Raw genomic sequence first — 17,809 nt, forward strand, 5'->3', positions numbered from 1 at the left:
CACTTTTCAGCCTCTGAGAGAGAAAGCATGCATTGATATGATTTCCATATCTGCCAAAGTCAACACAAGTCGAAGTTGCAGCCCATTTCTTGTAATTTGACATATTTGCGAGAGAAACAAGAAAAAATGCGAGGCGGGGATTGATTTTATCCGGTGGGGATTGATTGGAGGGCTGAGAACTAAGAGGGCTGATGTCAGCTGAAAAGCAAGTTGATGAAAGATCACAATCAGGTTTTTTATTTGGAATAACATGCTCTAATGGATCATTCACAGGACCGTGCATGCACACACACACACACAAAAAGGCAATTTTGGTGTCATGCTGACCCTAAATCTTATAATTTGAAGGCACTGGCTGAAGAAATGACAGTTGCTGCATGCATTCTAGAAAAGTTTGGCATGTGCAAAATGCAGGAAAGCATGACTCAAGAAAACCTAGGAGCTAAATTCAGCTCTCGTATTCAATGTGACTCCGGTTTGAAGACCTATCACACACGTCGAAGTGGTCGGCACAGAAGTATTTATATCGGCCTGTGTTTTGTTTAAAGTCAGATGGACTAATGGTTGCCATCTGCTGGTGAGACCCAGTGGAAGTAAAGCATGTATTTACACAAAATAAATCTTCACGGAGACAGCCAACTGCACATGAAATTACAGGTCTGCTGTATCTACAGCACAGACAGCTGACTGTCGGAGCTGGAGGGAACCTGGGTGTGTTTGTTATGGTGGAGGGTTCCTGTTGCTAGCCGATCAGGAGGCCAATACTTCTGGAACGGTCTTTGGGGCCTTGGCAAGTGGCGACCTTATAAAAGCGAGGTTTGAACTCACTAGCGTTATGCTTTCTGTGCGATTTTCTCAGAGTGAGCGTGTCCAGAATTTGACAGTGACAAAAAAAGCCTAGCGTATCATTTGTTTACGTTCCCATGGTTGTTCCGTGACATCAGATGTTTATGTCAGAAAAGGGAATTTGACAGCTTTACAGGAGAAGCACTTGTCGGAGAGCACATGAGGCATTGCAGGCTTCAAGTATGCGCCATGATGCGCTCTGACACGTCATAAATGTCTTCACGTGAAATCTGACCCATGAATCACATACACTATTATCACTGCTACGGCACATCTGCACTAAATGACCGTATTTGAAGGTGCTAAACTTGACTTGGCAGGTTACAAAATCAAGCTTTTAGCATAATAATACTGAATATTTTTCATGTTTTAAAATTGAAAGTTTAACTTTTATTTTTATTGTGAATGATTTAGATTTAGATTATGAGTATGAGGTGAATTTGAATTTGGAAGTCTTTTCAAATATAAAAATAGAAATATTATGACATAAAATGAAGATTTCTAGGTCACTAATGGAATAAATACATTGGTGACACTGAACATATGCCGTTTTTTTTACTCAACCATTTATTTATAATAAAAAATAGAAGAAAAAAATATTTTGAATTATTTAAATAATTTTGTAGAATAATAATTTAAATTATTAATTTAAAAATCTAAATAAAACCTGGAGATTTTTAACATTTTAATATAATAATAAATAAAAATTATGCCATAAAATGATTAAAGATTTCTAGGTTACTAATACAGTGAATACATTTGTGTGTGTGTGTGTGTGTGTGTGTGTGTGTGTGTGTGTGTGTGTGTGTGTGTGTGTGTGTGTTGTGTGTGTGTGTGTGTGTGTGTGTGTGTGTGTGTGTGTGTGTGTGTGTGTGTGTGTGTGTGTGTGTCAATGTTATTTATAATAGAAAAAAAAGATAAAATATTTTAAATTATTTGAAAATTTAACAGGATAATGATTTTAAATGATTATTTTAGAAAAAAATGTAAAATATATGGTTTTACACTTTTGGAATATGAAATTCAAAATGTTTGCATTTTAATATTATTATTATTATTATTATTATTAATAATAATAATAATAAAGAAATGTTATGGCATAAAATTAATAATAAATATTTTACATTTCTAGGTCAGTAATACGGTTAACAAAATTGTGCCATTGACCACGATGGGGACTATATATTATAATTGAATACATTTTTGTTAAATTATTTAAATGATTTAATAGGGTAATTATTTAAAATGGTTAATTTAGAAAAAAGAAAAATATCAGCATTTTCACTAGTGGTCAGTTCACAGAAGATATCAAATGAGATCCTGTTGCACACAAAAGGCAGCGATGCAGATGTTTCGAAGCACACTCTGCACACAGACACGAGATCATGGCACATCAAAGAGAAGTTACTTTGAGTAACTTCAGCTGAAGGGTGTGTTCAGTGAGCAAACAGGCATTTTTGACTCATGCACAGGGTGGTATTTGAAGATTTATGCGTAAGAATAGTCAAATGACACAGTAAGAGCTCATCACCCGGCTGTGTCACTGTGGTTAGGGAATTTCCTCTGTAATTACCTGAGCGATCCCTCTGCACCTGGAGACGACGCTGAACAAACCCACGGCTTTACTGTGACCGCTGGAATGTAAACACACTTCCTACAAGTCGCAAGGGCCAAAAAGTCAGTTCATGCTCAGAGAAATCAATACAAGGCACAAGGTCTCATTAATTGCTAAATAAATGTGTGGTTTTCTTTAAGGACACATAAAAAAAACAGTCATTATTTACTCACTCTCACATCATTCCAAACCCATATGACCTTTTACTCCCGTGCAACACAAAAGACAACATTTTGAAACAAGTTTATGGCTCTAGCTCTGTTTGAATATGCTGTATCCGTTCTGAAAACATGTAGTTGTTCTCGTATCTCATTTGTGCATGCATGCATTCAAACTTGGCGTGTCATGTTCGGTTAATGAGATACACAAGAGCCAATACCGTTTTTTTTTTTTTTTTGTTACTTTTTTTTTGTCCCAGTGTACTTGATCAAAAATGACCATCCTACAAAATGTTGCTTAAAAATTGCTCGTTATTACTACCAAATATTAGATTCAATGTTTTTATCAACTTGTTGTCTTTCAATTAGCACATATTTTGTATTTCTTTTTGAAACTGATTGATCATAGGCTTTAATGATCTGAGCTTATGCACCAGTTTTTGAGTGAACACTGCCAAAATAATCTACAAATAATGCGAAATGTACAAAAAAAAATGTGGGGTATAAGTTTAGATAAATGAGGACAAAACCTGTACTAAATGAAAGAAAACAAATTGACTAACATTTTGTAATAATATAGCATAACAAGAGATTTACAAGCAATTTTTAAAGACGGGCCAATTTTCACTGCAAAATCTAAACAATGTAAAGGATTTTCAGCACAGCCAAGGGTTAAATTTGGGTCTGTTTCTTACTCTAAGCATCATATTTACATTTATTCATTTCGCAGATGCTTTTATCCAAAGTGACTTACAAATGAGGAAATAGTATTCATAAAACACAATGCCAAGTTTATTATGAACTAGATGAAATGGTGCTTTTTGAACATTTCCTTCCGAATTTCTTCTGTTTTTCACAGTTGAAAGTAAGTCACATGGGTTTGGAACGGCATGAGGGTGAGTAAAGATTTCTGGGTAAACTAATCCTTTATTGTTCCTTTCCAAGACCACAAGAAAGAAACCAGCACAAACCTCCCCCATGGCACATATAGAGCGCAGACGTTTCTAGTCAAATGTTGTTCTCCTAGTTTAGGACTACGCAAACAGGCTGAGTATAAAAATGACAGCGCTCTCACTTTTTTGTCAAACTGTGTTTATTCCGCTGCCATAGCTGCAGTACAACCTTTCAAGCTCCTTATGAAGCCATATGGCCTGCTATTGTGTAAATATACAGTACAGACAGAATCATTCTGTAGTCTGCATTTCCAGAAATTATGCCATTGCAAGACGAGACAGCTGTGCATGAGTCTACGCATTATGTTCAAGCGGCGTGGCGGGAGTGCGCCGTAATGCATCATGAGAGAGGAGTTTCCACACTCGCTGGCTCATGCAAAGTTTATACACTTGGGCAATGAAAACAAACAATTAAACTAGCAAGAGTCTAATACCCTTACAGGCATGAACCTATTTTCTGCCTGTGCTAGCTTTGTGAGGACTATTCAAAGTTTAACGTTTGCACGCATATAAATTAACGCGTTGCCTCCTGAAGTAAATAAAAATACCAGCAATCAGCCACTGCCTCTGCAGCACGGCAATTCTGAGTCTATGATTTCCTTGCGCTGTGGTCAGGCCCCTACGGTGCAAATGCAGTCCAGATGAGTTCCTGGTTCACGGTTATGAGCTAAATGAAAGGCTGCAGGACAAATTCCCTCCATCAAACTCGCCTGAAATCAAGGCCTGCTGGTGTTCCAGCCAAGCCAGTCGCATGTGCAGCCACGGGTCACGTGACACAATACATGCTGAACTACATATTGCATCAGTGGTTCTTAACTGGTCTGACATGCATAGTATAACTAGTAATATAAACAGGCTTATCAGCTTTTGAATGAGAGAAAACGCTTCCCATATCTTTATGGGTTAATCTCAAAGGTCGTGTGACCATTCAAACAGTATTTCAGCACAAATTCATCAGTTACTATTATTCAAATTAGACTAAAAGGCATGAACAAAACTAGAAAAATAAAATGCAGGTGACATTAAATATTAGGATAAATAAGGTTTGTACTGAACACAGTGCATTTTATGAGGTTAATATTCGGCTGCTGAAGGCATGAAACCATCAAAAGACATTAAAAACAAAATTTAAAGTAATAATCTGTATCATGAAGCAAAACCAGATTAGAACCACTGCAATAAACCATTTGCAAAATACATAGATAAACTAAACTGTAGAAAATTTGGTATTTGAAGCCTTTATGGTTAATTCATTATATGATGTATGTTATACTGCATTATATTTTTTTCATTAGTAATTGTAGCCATATATTTGCAGATTTCTTGTTACATCTGAAATTGCTTTTTCTTGTATTATAACTATAGTTACAATTATTCACAAGATCATTCAGTTCATTATAAGCTGCATTGCAATCCACATGCATTAAAAAAAAAACTTTCATAAAGCATTATATATAAAAGCTTCAAATGTTCTTTGATGACAAGCATTAAGAGCATGTTTTGAAAGCCAGAAACAAGACAGAAGAAATCGAAAACTCTTTACTTGAAGCCTTTATGTAGAATGCATTATGCGAAAGTATTCATATTAATGTACATTGTAATTTTCATAAATAATTGTAACCACATTTAAAATGCATTATAATATTTAGTTATTCATCATGTGTTTTTATGCATTTTACTTTCTAATGATGTAACGGTGTAATGTATGGGTAATAATTATAACTGTGGTTACAATTATTCATACAATGTATTATAAGGTGCATAATTAATGCATTATATATAACACACGCATGGCATGGCACACGCCAACGCAACATTTCTTCATGCACTTGGCTGTGAATCACATGTGAAGCAGGTGATTATCGTTCCTGGCATCACAGATGACAGTTCTCTGCATTCTGTGCTCTTATCTCGGTCATTAAAGCAATCTCGGCACTAATTATGAATCATAAAGACGATTGTGTTGGCCACCTTATCTCAGGAATGCCACAGGAATCCAGGGCATCATAACATCTGCACGTTGTCATGAGAATCAAACTCTCTGCAAGCACGTTTCCATTGTTTTATCTGCGCAGCTGAAGCACTGCATGTGCATATTGCTCTCAGTAACCATCTTGATTGGGTGTGCCTTCCCAAAATCTGTAAACCATACATGTTCATATGAAGCGTCCATATGCCTGTAGCCCAGAACCATACTGTTACCGACCCCTTAATGAACTCAAACTGTCCACTTTCAAATAGTTTGACATCAAGGCATTTTTACCAGTGGTGCGTAACACGTTACATTTCAGAGAAACCTGCCTGCGAGAGGAAAGCCGTACTTCCCACAGTCTTGCTTTATGATCCATAAGAAAGTCAAGTTGTGATTCCTTTGACGTATGTTTAACCTCAGGACAACCCAATAAACGCTCTGTTTCTTCACAGACTATATTTTCTAGGGCCAAATTAGAGAATGATTCACACGGGATAAGTAGACGTTGCTAGAGGGCATGTACTCTGAATATGCTTAAATTTTAAAATCACATAATAATCTAGATAAGGCTAGAGTCATATATTTTCAGAAATGTGTGATTTTGGCTGTAAAATATCAGAAACTGCATATGGAGCCTAAAGCTTGCAGCTGTACTGACAAATAAAAGCATGTTTATGGTTCAAATTATTTTTTTTTTCATAGACCTTTGACTTTTTAAGCTTTCAAAGGATGTCATGCTATACTTGTTTCCATTAGCGTATACATTTTGCATTCTGCACTCTTTATTTTGAGCAACTTAATTACATGGCAATCCTCACGTTTTAAACAACGTCCCTCTAATTAAACACTTCCTAGCTCTCGACTTTAGAACACCATGTAGTGAATGGCTCTTAATTAGCGAATATAAAGCTGGAGGAAGCCACATTTACGCAATGGACCTGTGTGAAGAAACACAATAGTCATTGTCTCCAGGCAATAGGTCGATTTCAAGAGCTCATACTGTGGGACTAAACTCACACCAGCTAATTTCCTGAGCATTCAGTGTCAACTACCTGTCACATTGGTCTGAAATAAGTGCATTCACATTTACTACTGCATCTCCTAAACACTGACTCTGAGTACACTGAGAACTCTGGCGCTGCACGCTTTTTTGTTTGATGGAATTCGGTCAGATTTGGCCAATGCTTTTTTAATGGTAAGTGCTTTGAAATATATGTTAATGCATTTAATGCATTATTGCATTTAATGCATTTCCACCAAGGCCAGTAGCTCTTGCATTTTGCATTGCATGAAGAAACCTTTTTGTACGACAAAGCTATTTTGTTTGATTATGCATTAAAAATATGGCAACACTTTACAGTAAGGTTCCATTTGTTAATAACAATACATTAGTTACTAACAATACAAAATCTTTTAATTCATCTTTTTTTAATCATTCATTAATCAATGTAAATGTCAATATTTACTAAAACATATTTAAAACATTTTTTTTACTACTTTTTAATGGAATTGAGCTAACAGGAACTAACAATAAATAGTTTTTTGTTAACTTATGTTAATGGTGTATGAATGTATTGATTTGTATTGTCAGTTAATGCATTAACTAATGTTAGCAAATGGGATTGTAAAGTGTCACCAACTATTCAATAAAAAAAAAAAAAAAAAAATTATATATATATATATATATATATATATATATATATATATATATATATAATATAATCTAAAATATTAATACTTCATGTGCGGATTGAAATGTACATCAGAAAATGTTTGTTTAACTCTGATTAAAATATTTATTTTCCCAATAGTGAACATAAATATATCTTTATATACTTTTCCAAAATATGTGTTTTACTTTATTATAAATAAAGTTTAGTATTGGGAAAAATAAAGTGTCTGTAGACATCCGGGCGTCAGCGGCATCCACAACCCTCTACGACCATGTCCTGGTAGTTTTTTAAGATCACCCGCTCGTATTCGTCCAGATAGAGCAGAGAAACCGGGCTCAGGTCCGTGGGAACGCAGCAGGCCCGGGGAATGTTGCTATTCACCGAGTTCACCAGTGTCTGAACAATAGCGTGGTTGGTGGAGTTCAGGTGGTCTGCCAGTGGAAACGGACACTCGCCCTGGCAGTAAAAGGCATGGTAGCCCGGCGGGGCGACTATCCAGTCGTTCCACCCCACGTCGCTGAAGTCCACATAGAGGGAATGTCTCCTGCAGTTGGGTTTTTGCTTCTTCCGCTGTTTGTTTGTCCGCACTTGTCTCTTCTCGCGAGAGTGCAGCACATTTCCCTTCCCGTCGTGGCTGTAGGTCACCAACAGCGGCCTCATTTGGGGCCATGTGTCCTCTCTGTCATGCAGGGACCTGCTGATGCGGACGTGTCTTTTGGAGTCCTCTTCCGCGCGTTCTGGGTGAACTATTTCCACTACGAAGCCGTGGTTGGGATGCCCGTCTGCGGTCCACCTCGTGACGGCGGGGCTCACATCGAAACTCTCCCACTTGCTCAAGCTGTGCTGAACCAGCCTGGTGTCCAGGAGTCTCGTGATGGGTTCTTGAAAAGAACCGGATGGTTTGATGATCTCGTGAATGTTAATACGGTGAAATTCCTCGCTGCCGTTACTCACAACCTGCTCTCGGAAAATCCGCAGCTCCGCTGACGTCACAAACTCCTCGCCTGGGATGGATGTCAGGTTGAAGAGGAACCGCTGAGTTGTCTTTCCACTCAAACTGTACAGGTCCTCCACGGATTCTGGAAGAAAACCAGTCGTAATGTTTATGGGAAGCTTTGGCTTGTATTGTGTCAAACTTCTTGTTTACACTCATTGACAGGATGTGACTTTTACTGACCTCTTACTGGACACACTGGTTTAATATGCTTGAAAAGTGTTAGCTTATTAAGGTTAACACAACATGATTACTTAAGAGGTGGTAAACTAACAGAAGGGGCACTTCTAGTTCATGTTGCATGCCATCCATTTAACATTTATGTAAAACTTATCTTAAACTTATCTTAAACTTAAAATCACTTGCAACAATCTCTGTTTAATTATATTAAAAAGTTCTTAGTAGTTGTAGTATTAAAACCAATTAAATATACATTAAAAATAATTACAATATAAAATATTATTTACTCAGTAAGAATTTATACAGTAGTAGGCAGTGAAATGAGAGAGAAAAAAGAATAAAAGAGAAAAAAATGCACTTGTAACCCTACTCATATGGTTACAGGTGCATTTTCCTTTTTTCCCTATTTTTATATATATAATATAACATTTGGGACTCCAGTCTACAGAAAATAAGCTCTGAACATGGGACTTTTTATAAATAACCTGCCATTTCCTCATCAAACAGTCCTGTCAGGCATGAAGGATAACGCCGATAAGACAAAAAAGCAAGAGTTTCGAGAAGGTGGAGAGGGAGAATTCGTGAAGAAAACACTTGCTTACCATCATGGTGGAAGCTCCTGATAGTATTCGCGCGGCTGGCAGACCTTTCCGAGGCTTTTCCTAAGGAGCCCTTGGGTCTGTTGCTGTTGCTCTGCTCCGCGTTCACGGAGTGCATCGAGTACAAGTCCATCATGTATTGCGGAACCACCGCAGACCTGCTGGGACTCGGTCTGTGTTTGAGTCCAAACATGCTCAGAAGTCGAAGTTCAAACGCGTGTAGGACGTCCTGAGACAGAAAGGACCGGCCGATCTGGGGTACGAGTCCACTGGAGCCTCCAAAGAACACCTGAGTGACCATCAGAACCATCAGAGCGCAGCCGGAGGAGACCATGATCATCGCGCTAAACCTGACAGATCAGTAACGAACGAGATCAGATGGGCTCAGGCCAGGAGATGTGACCATATTCCGTGTTTGATCGAGCCATTGTGAGAGTTTGGAGGATCTTTCGTGCATCAGAGCCACCTCAAGAGCCGCTTTACGGAGGAACGCAAACCTGCGCTAAATCCATCTGGACAGGAGCAGCTCCATGAGCCAAAGCCTGTCATAATAGTAGACTTGCGCTCTTAAAATAACACAAAGCGTAAAAGTCGTACATATAAACGTAAAAACTCCCGGACACTCGACTTTAAACGCAAAATCTCTTAAATGAGGACAAAACACATTAAATCGAGTGCATTCGCGACATTCTCCGTAGGTGTACAAGTGCAGGACCTTCAGATAAAGTCCAGTTTAAACTCCAAAGCGCAGCTGATCTTCTGTTCATGGCACATGAGATGATCAACGCAGTCTGGTGGGGTCTTCACATAAAGCTGCTCCTCTTTTATAAATCCCCGTTTCAGTCAGCTCCATCTTAGAGATCACCAAAGAAAAGCTGTTTATCTGAAGAAAACAGTGGGAGATTTCCACAGGAACGCCCGCCTCTTCTTACACATAATCAACCGTCACCGCTGTATAAAGACAAGCCGTAGGTGTTGAAACGGAGGGATGTACGCGTATAAAAGTCCACTTCACTGGCAAAACAAAACTTTCTTCCTTGGCGAGGAGCGAAACAAGTCGCATCGAGGGTTTGGGTACGTGTGTCTCCTTTACGCGCAGTGCGCAAGTGTGCTACAGCGTCTCTCTCTCTCTCTCTCTCTCTCTCTCTCTCTCTCTCTCTCTCTCTCTCTCTCTCTCTCTCTCTCTCTCTCTCTCTCTCTCTCTCTCTCTCTCTCTCTCTCTGTCTCCGTGAGTCTTTAACTCTCTGATGTCGTGACAGAATTCATCAGCTCTGGACATGAAGGGGTTTATGTGGAGAGACGCGCCTTTGGAGAGCTCAGGGATCATCTAATTATGTAACCGGGGAAAAAACGGGAAGTTTCTGCTTTATTCGATTCCATTAAGGTTTATTCAATTTAATAAAACATACTTGCACTTTTCATTTATTTTGGCTTATAATTCAATGAAACCTTAATCTATTAATTAGAATACATTTAGATCCCAGATATTAATAAGTAACTTTAAATTAAAAAGGACGCTCACTACCTAGCGATCATAATCGGAGTCAGTGCGCCAACTTGTGGCAACAACCGTTAATGTGAAGCAGGAGACCAAGGCTAGTTACACTTTTTTGCTCCAGCGAATATTTTGTAGGATGGGGTAAAAGTTAATTTCTGTGAAACACAAACATTAAAGTCTAAAAAATTATATGAACCATAAAATGGAGCAATGTGTCACAACAGGAACCTGCCATTAAAGGGCCTACTCAATATTTCCCAGGATGAGACAATTATGAAAATGCAAGTTAAATGTACAAGTGTAAAATTGACTTGCAAATACATATAAAATGACAAATACATACACAAATATAGCCTATATATCATAATATATGTAAGCAATATTTTGTAAGTAAACTCATAAATCTGTTTTCCTGTGGCACAGTGGTAGAGCAAAAACAGTTAACAGTGCAAAAGGGTTGTGGGTTCAATTCCCAGTGAACACATACTGGTAAAATAGAAAAAGCTGGAATGCAGCAAGTCACTTTGGATAAAAGTGTCTGCTAAATGCATACATTAATCTATGACTTTTACATTTTTATTTTACTTGTTTGCAGTTTTGTTCACTTATTTACACAACAGATATATATATATATATATATATATATATATATATATATATATATATATATATATATATATATATATATATATATATATATATATATATATATAAAAGTAGAGAGCCAAATTCACGAAAATACTTGAAGACTAGGAATTTCATTTGTCCTCATGATATGAAATATACAGATTGTGATCCAGGTCCAATACATCAAAACATTAACATTTCACAGGTCTAAAATATTAAAAACCATTTAAGCCATGTTAGAGAAATGCAAAAAGCAATTTATTATAAAACGATGTTTTTATTTTTTTTTTAACATTCACATAACGGGTCACTCGTGTGCATCTCCCACCATGTCCTCAATTTCTCAAAAGAATCACAATATTGTATTAGTATGAAGCTCCATTAACCATTATAATGTTTGAGAAACATTCTTTTGAATTTAAAATTAATTTGAGTTCATCTGCATCCACACTCATCCACCACCATGTCTTCATAATGTCTCAGAACCACATTATCATTGTCGTAATAGAGCGTGGAGATTGGACCAATTTGGACCGGCAAATGTGTGCTTTCCATGTATGCATGCTCCTGAAGCATGTTGCTCAAGCGTGTGAGCTGCAACTCAACTTGCATCCCATAGTTCCTACCTAGCTTTCTCCAGGTTTCGGCCAGTTCAGTCAGATTGACATGCACAGAAGCATGTGCACCAGGCCCCAGCGACTGAGACAGGAGTAATTTACGGCTGGACTCGTGAGTCTCTCCCCTCAGTGTGGTCCTTAAAACCCTTTACAGCTCCATGCTGAAAACATGCGGTCCCAGGTGAGCCAGATCCTGTTTGAACTTCATTTCCAGCTGCGCAAAAGAGAGTTGCTCAACATCCTCCAGCACTGACATGCTGAAAAACAGATGCTTTCTCACACAATTAAAGCAGTGGACGGCCAGAGCAGATATCAGACTACCTGTTTGGAGAAAAACAATCTTTGTGTTATGGTGCAAGTGGGTCATTCCTGTTCTGCAGAACCTTTTGAACGTAATGTAAAAAGGGGGTATAATTTAAAAGACAGTGAATAGGGTAGAAAAAATATTACATATTACCATACTTTCCCAGTTGACCGATTACATTAACAACTGCAAACTTTTTTTGTATTACAAGCTTCCTGAAATCTTCCATTTAAATATGCCAATATGGCATTATCTAATTAAACATATGCTAGCTTGCATAACATTCCAGAACAGAAATCGGAGCATTGGATAAGTTTTCATTTTGCGGTCATATTTAAAGGTTTTTACAGAGGGGATGTGGGATTTCTCCAAAAATGTCTTTTAAATCATTGCATAAATCAGAAAATACGGTCAACACTCAGGGGAAAAAATAAATTCAGCAAGTTAATTGAATATTAAAAAACAAACACACAGCTGGCTGATATATGAACAAACCCTTCTATAAAAACTGAATATGGATAGAAATAAACCTGTAAATTTTGCTGTATGCATTAGTCAATTTGCTGCTGAGATGGAGATGAACTCATTGAGAAAACGGCATTTAAAAATACATATGAAAACAGACGATGAAGTGCAAATTAAAATAAAAACAAGTGAACGATACATGAACAAACCCCTCAATAAAATGTTCAGAATATAGAAAGGAATAAAACTGTGCATTTTGGTGTGTGTAAATTTTGCTGAAATGAAGAATACTCATTTTGAGAAAACTGTTTAAAAAAAAATGCATTATAACAAATCTAAAAGACACAAATAGGTACATTTTAATAAAATTAGGTGAATGACACAAATCCCTCTATAAAATCCCTCAGAATATAAATAGGAATAAAATTGTAATTTTTGGTGTATGAAAGTGCTTCTGAAGTGGAGACAAAACTTGTTTTGAGAAAACGGCATTCGTACTGTAATTACAATCTACAACGCAAATAGATAAAGTGCAACAATAAAATCAGGTAAATGAAATCTGAACAAACTCTGCTATAAAAACTTTCAGAATATAGATTTTTTTAAGTGCTGCTGAAGTGGAGGAAAAAGAAAAAACTAAAACAGCCTTTAAAGAAATGTTGTAAATAAAATCTACAGAGAGGAATAGATAAAGTTCAATAGAATAAACACTTAAAGATGTATTTTAGACGTCTTCCTACTATAACAAACCGCAAATTATGAAAAGCCAAATGGTCCAAAATCTCAAAATTGACCAATGCATAAACTCTTTTGCATGTAGTGTCAGTGATTTCTAGAAAGGCATAAAACACATCCAAAAGTCCTTAAATTAAATTAAAAACACTGCTGATACTTATTGGTGTCCAACTGGCAATAATGATGTCACTTCCTGGAGGATGATGTCAAAGACACCAGATTGTACAAAAGACTAACATGATGGAAAAACTAAACCAATTACCAAGAAAACAAAAATAAGAAGAATATGGCATAACTTTAACCAGAGCAAATTAACTTAAAATCCACTCATATATTGTGAAAAACTTCATATTCTGTTCTTAAAAAAAAAAAAAAAAAACTCCCCCCAAAATTTCGCATATGATGGGGAAATAATATACTGCATACTAAAACCTAACTTCTCAAGGCCTCACCTTGATCCTGGATGAACCTCACAATATTTCCTCGGACTCCGTACTCGGACACCACACATGGATCAGTGTTAAGTGTTCCGGTCTGTTTGCTGCCCTTCTTGAACATTTTCCACAGTAGAGACAGCACCGGAGCCTGATGTGATGTTTTGGTCGACTCGAGAGACCCATCAAACTTAAAAACAGCTTTTCTTGCACATTAACATTTTCTGTGTTTATAAAAGTAATAGAAGAGAGACTTAACGTTAAAAACAAGAGCCTGAGAATCACACAGACCATCATTAATGTGAGCAGCACAGTGAAACAGAACTGAAAACTCAGACAGTGCCTTTTAAACAGCCGCCGATCCGCTTCAGATGAGCAGCCGGACGAGTGAAGATTGACACCTGTGAGGTGATTGCTGGAGATAAAGGATGAGGGACTGTGGGGGTCAAATCATTGATATGCTAATTAATGGCTGCTTGTCTTTGATGTTTATAGGGGAACAGACTGCCATACTGTCACAAAGTGCTACATTTTTCCATAGATTTATTAAATTCTTAATGATTTTAACATTTATTTTTATATATTTTCATTCAAAACAAGGATAAAGCACAACATTTGCCAAAACACATGGCATAGATATTTTTGGGGTGATCAGACTGTGCTGTAAATCAGTTGTGATGTGCATTTGACATGTACACATGGTTACATTATCATTCTGATACAATGCTACAATTAAAAAATAAATAAATAAAAAAATAAAAACGTGAAAGTGTGACATTTTGAATTAGAAGATCTGAAATAGTACTTGTAAAACTGACTCCTATAATCTTTATTTACAAAATTAAAAAAGCAATATATAAAACATTATTCCTTAACAAACAAAAAGAACTTACAAAAAGTACCATGTTTTTTTTTTTTTTTTTTTTTTTTTTTTTTTTTTGATATGTGATATGATAATTTATGTATATCGTGGTAGCGGAGCAAATGCATATACATATGGAAAAATAAAAAGAAAAGAAAGTGGGAAATATGAATAAGAAAAAGAAGAGAGACAAACATATAACTAAACATATAACTATTTTTTTTTTATATTGATAAAAAAAATACTGATTAATGAGCTATTATGCTTAAACTTTTTTTTTTTTTTTTTTTTTTTAATTTAGGATTTCTAAGTTGAATTTAATAATCAACTCCTAAAATCCACAACCTAAAAATAATAATAATAATTTAAAAAAAAAAAAGATAAAGAGTCAATAGTTGTCATACAGTAAGAGTATAGAGCTATAAAATCAATGTGGAGCAGCTCAGATCACATTTGATCTTGAATGAATTCAATGATTGCTTTTGATTGCTGACCTTGGTTTCAATTCTGAGCACAATGTGACACATCACTACAAAAAAATAGAAGAAATATTAAAAATATTCATCTTTTTCATGTAAGATTAAACAGACAAGTTCTTCTACTCTGATTAACCTTGGTGTGGGTTTTGTGATGTTGGATTTATGATCATTTTCACACTCATCAGACAGCAGCACTGTCTCTGTCCGTCTGTGCAGGATCCATCCTCGGCATCAGGGTGTTCATGTTCTTCATCAGACACATTCCTCCAGTCATGTAAAGACTCTGACGAGACACAATGGATTGATGCATCAGGCCGTTACTGATAACAGGTTGCTGGCTGAACTCTGGGGCAGCATTCCATCTGCTGAACTCCACTGAGTGAAGAATGGACACCAGAAGCTGTAAACACCCTGGAGAGCAAAGTCTTGGAGATGACAGTATCCAAAAAATGAATGAATGAATGAATGAATGAATGAATGAAAGAATGAATGAATGAATTGAATGAAAATGAACGGATGACAATGAAAGAATGAATGAATGAATGAATGAATGAATGAATGAATGAATGAATGAATGAATTAACTCATTCATTCATAAAAAAGATAATGGTGATTATTAGTAATAATAAATAAATAAATAAATAAATATTTCCAAAAAAATAAAAATGAAGTAGAAATAAAATAAATTGTATAATTATATATTGGAATGAAATGAAAAGTTTTGTAAACTGACAATATATAAATTATGTAACACAATAAATGTTCAACATAATATTACAAATACTACTACTACTATACTACTAATAATAATAATATATGATGATGATAATAATAATAATTCCAAAAATATAATAAAATATAAAAATGTTTAAATAATAATAATTAGAAATATTTAAATTATATAAAATATATTAAACATTATAATAAATAAAAAGATCAAAAAACAACGATGATGATGTATATGCATAATAATAATAATAATAATAATAAAACTATATATAAAATAATAATAAGCTAATTTATATAAAAAAAAATATAATATATATATATATATATATATATATATATATATATATATATATATATATATATATATATATATATATATATATATTGTTGTGTGTGTGTGTGTGTGTGTGTGTGTGTGTGTGTGTGTGTGTGTGTGTGCGTGCATGCGTGCGTGTGTGATTTCCAAAAGAAATATATAAATATACATAGAAATTAAATGACAAATTTGTAAACTGACAGTTTATTTACATAAATGTTTATACAAAAATGTAGAAATTATATAAAATATATTCATTAATAGTAATAATAATTATACACGGTTGTTGCTTTGCATGCTCCTTTCCATGCTTGATCTCAAAACTACAAAGAAACAAACAAACACACACACACACACACACACAAAAAAAAAAACTGTAATTGATAAAAACACACACTGTATGCTAAGTACATGACATGCAAAATGCTAATGCTGGAGAAACAGTCACTGGTGCGGTGTGAGGTTACAGCGCGAGCATTGTCACTGGAAACACAATATTCTGTGTGGTCTAGTCAGGATATGAAATACGGCCGTTTGAATAACATGACATTGTGTTCACCCCGTCATTCATCACAAACACACGTTGTGCTCTGAGGTTTCCCTCCTGATCTTCAGTTTCACACACACAGGACGCAGAGAAGATGTGCTCCATTATTCCTCGAAGTGATGTAAGCTTCACTGTGATGATGTTTTTCAAACCTCACATTTCACTTGATATGAAAATATATTCTGTGTAATGGGGAATTTGACCGAATTAAGCCAAAAAGTTAATCTTTCACGGTTTACCTTCCCTTTCAAATTATGACTGTCACCCATCTCTCCCTAGTGTCTAAGTAATATCCCATAATATCCATAAATAATATCTTCTTCTTCTTTTTTTTTTTTGGTGCCTCTGTATATCTACTGTATTATCATTAAAATATTATTATAGTTTTTGTTAATATTTTGAATTAGATTTTATTTGTATATTTCCTGTCTTCACTTTAATTTTAGTTAAAATATTAGTAATTTGTTGTTTTAGTAGTTTGCGTTTGTCATTTTTATTATTTTTTTTTTATATGTCGTTTTTAATTACTTTGAGTAATTTTAGTACTTTAAATTAAAAGTAAATGAAAATGAGAAATGTTATAGCTGAAATAAAATAAGTTAATACATTTCATTAATAAAATTATCAAACATTGGTTTAATGTAGATTATTATATATTTTTATATTTTATCATTATTATTTCAGCTAATGTATATTTTGTTTCAAGTAATTTTTTTTTTAATTACAATGATAACCCTGATATTAGACTATATATACTGTATATAGCATAAATATAATTCAATATATACTTATACACACATTTCATATCTTGTAATACTTAAAGATTTCAAATTAGTCTTCGGAAATTTGGCTTGGAGTCTATACTTAGAACAATTATAATAATTGCTATGTTATGAATTTACTTAAGGTTTACTGCATACTATTATTTATTTATTTTGTAATAACATGACATTAAACATTTCAAACAGTATGTTGCATTGTTGTCACATGAACATCATGATGCATGTTCATTCAGCAAGCGCTGTAAAGATATAATTTCAGAAATAAACACTTAAAATTAATTTCCACATTTTTATCCAAATGTAAAATGTCTTTAGGCATTTTGACTAAAGGTTAGGACGAAGCTAGTGGACTTGATATTGGTTATTATCTTTAAAATGGAATACTATTGTACTGCATACTGTATAGTATATACTGTATCCTGCC

General features: G+C 35.1%; 1 protein-coding gene and 1 pseudogene across 1 annotated transcript; both read right to left on the reverse strand.

Annotated features, from left to right (window-relative positions):
- Nucleotides 1-7,287: 7,287 nt before the first annotated feature.
- LOC109069296 (bone morphogenetic protein 2-like) lies at nucleotides 7,288-10,115 on the reverse strand. Its single transcript, XM_042773473.1, has 2 exons — nucleotides 8,994-10,115; nucleotides 7,288-8,296 (listed from the first exon to the last, which is right to left on the reverse strand). The coding sequence occupies exons 1-2, from the start codon at nucleotides 9,328-9,330 to the stop codon at nucleotides 7,461-7,463; spliced, it is 1,173 nt and encodes a 390-aa protein (XP_042629407.1). The 5' UTR covers nucleotides 9,331-10,115; the 3' UTR covers nucleotides 7,288-7,460.
- A 1,168-nt stretch (nucleotides 10,116-11,283) lies between these two features.
- LOC109069298 lies at nucleotides 11,284-14,062 on the reverse strand (annotated as a pseudogene).
- Nucleotides 14,063-17,809: the final 3,747 nt, after the last annotated feature.

Source organism: Cyprinus carpio, chromosome A17, assembly GCF_018340385.1.
Source record: "Cyprinus carpio isolate SPL01 chromosome A17, ASM1834038v1, whole genome shotgun sequence".
Lineage (NCBI taxonomy): Eukaryota > Metazoa > Chordata > Actinopteri > Cypriniformes > Cyprinidae > Cyprinus > Cyprinus carpio.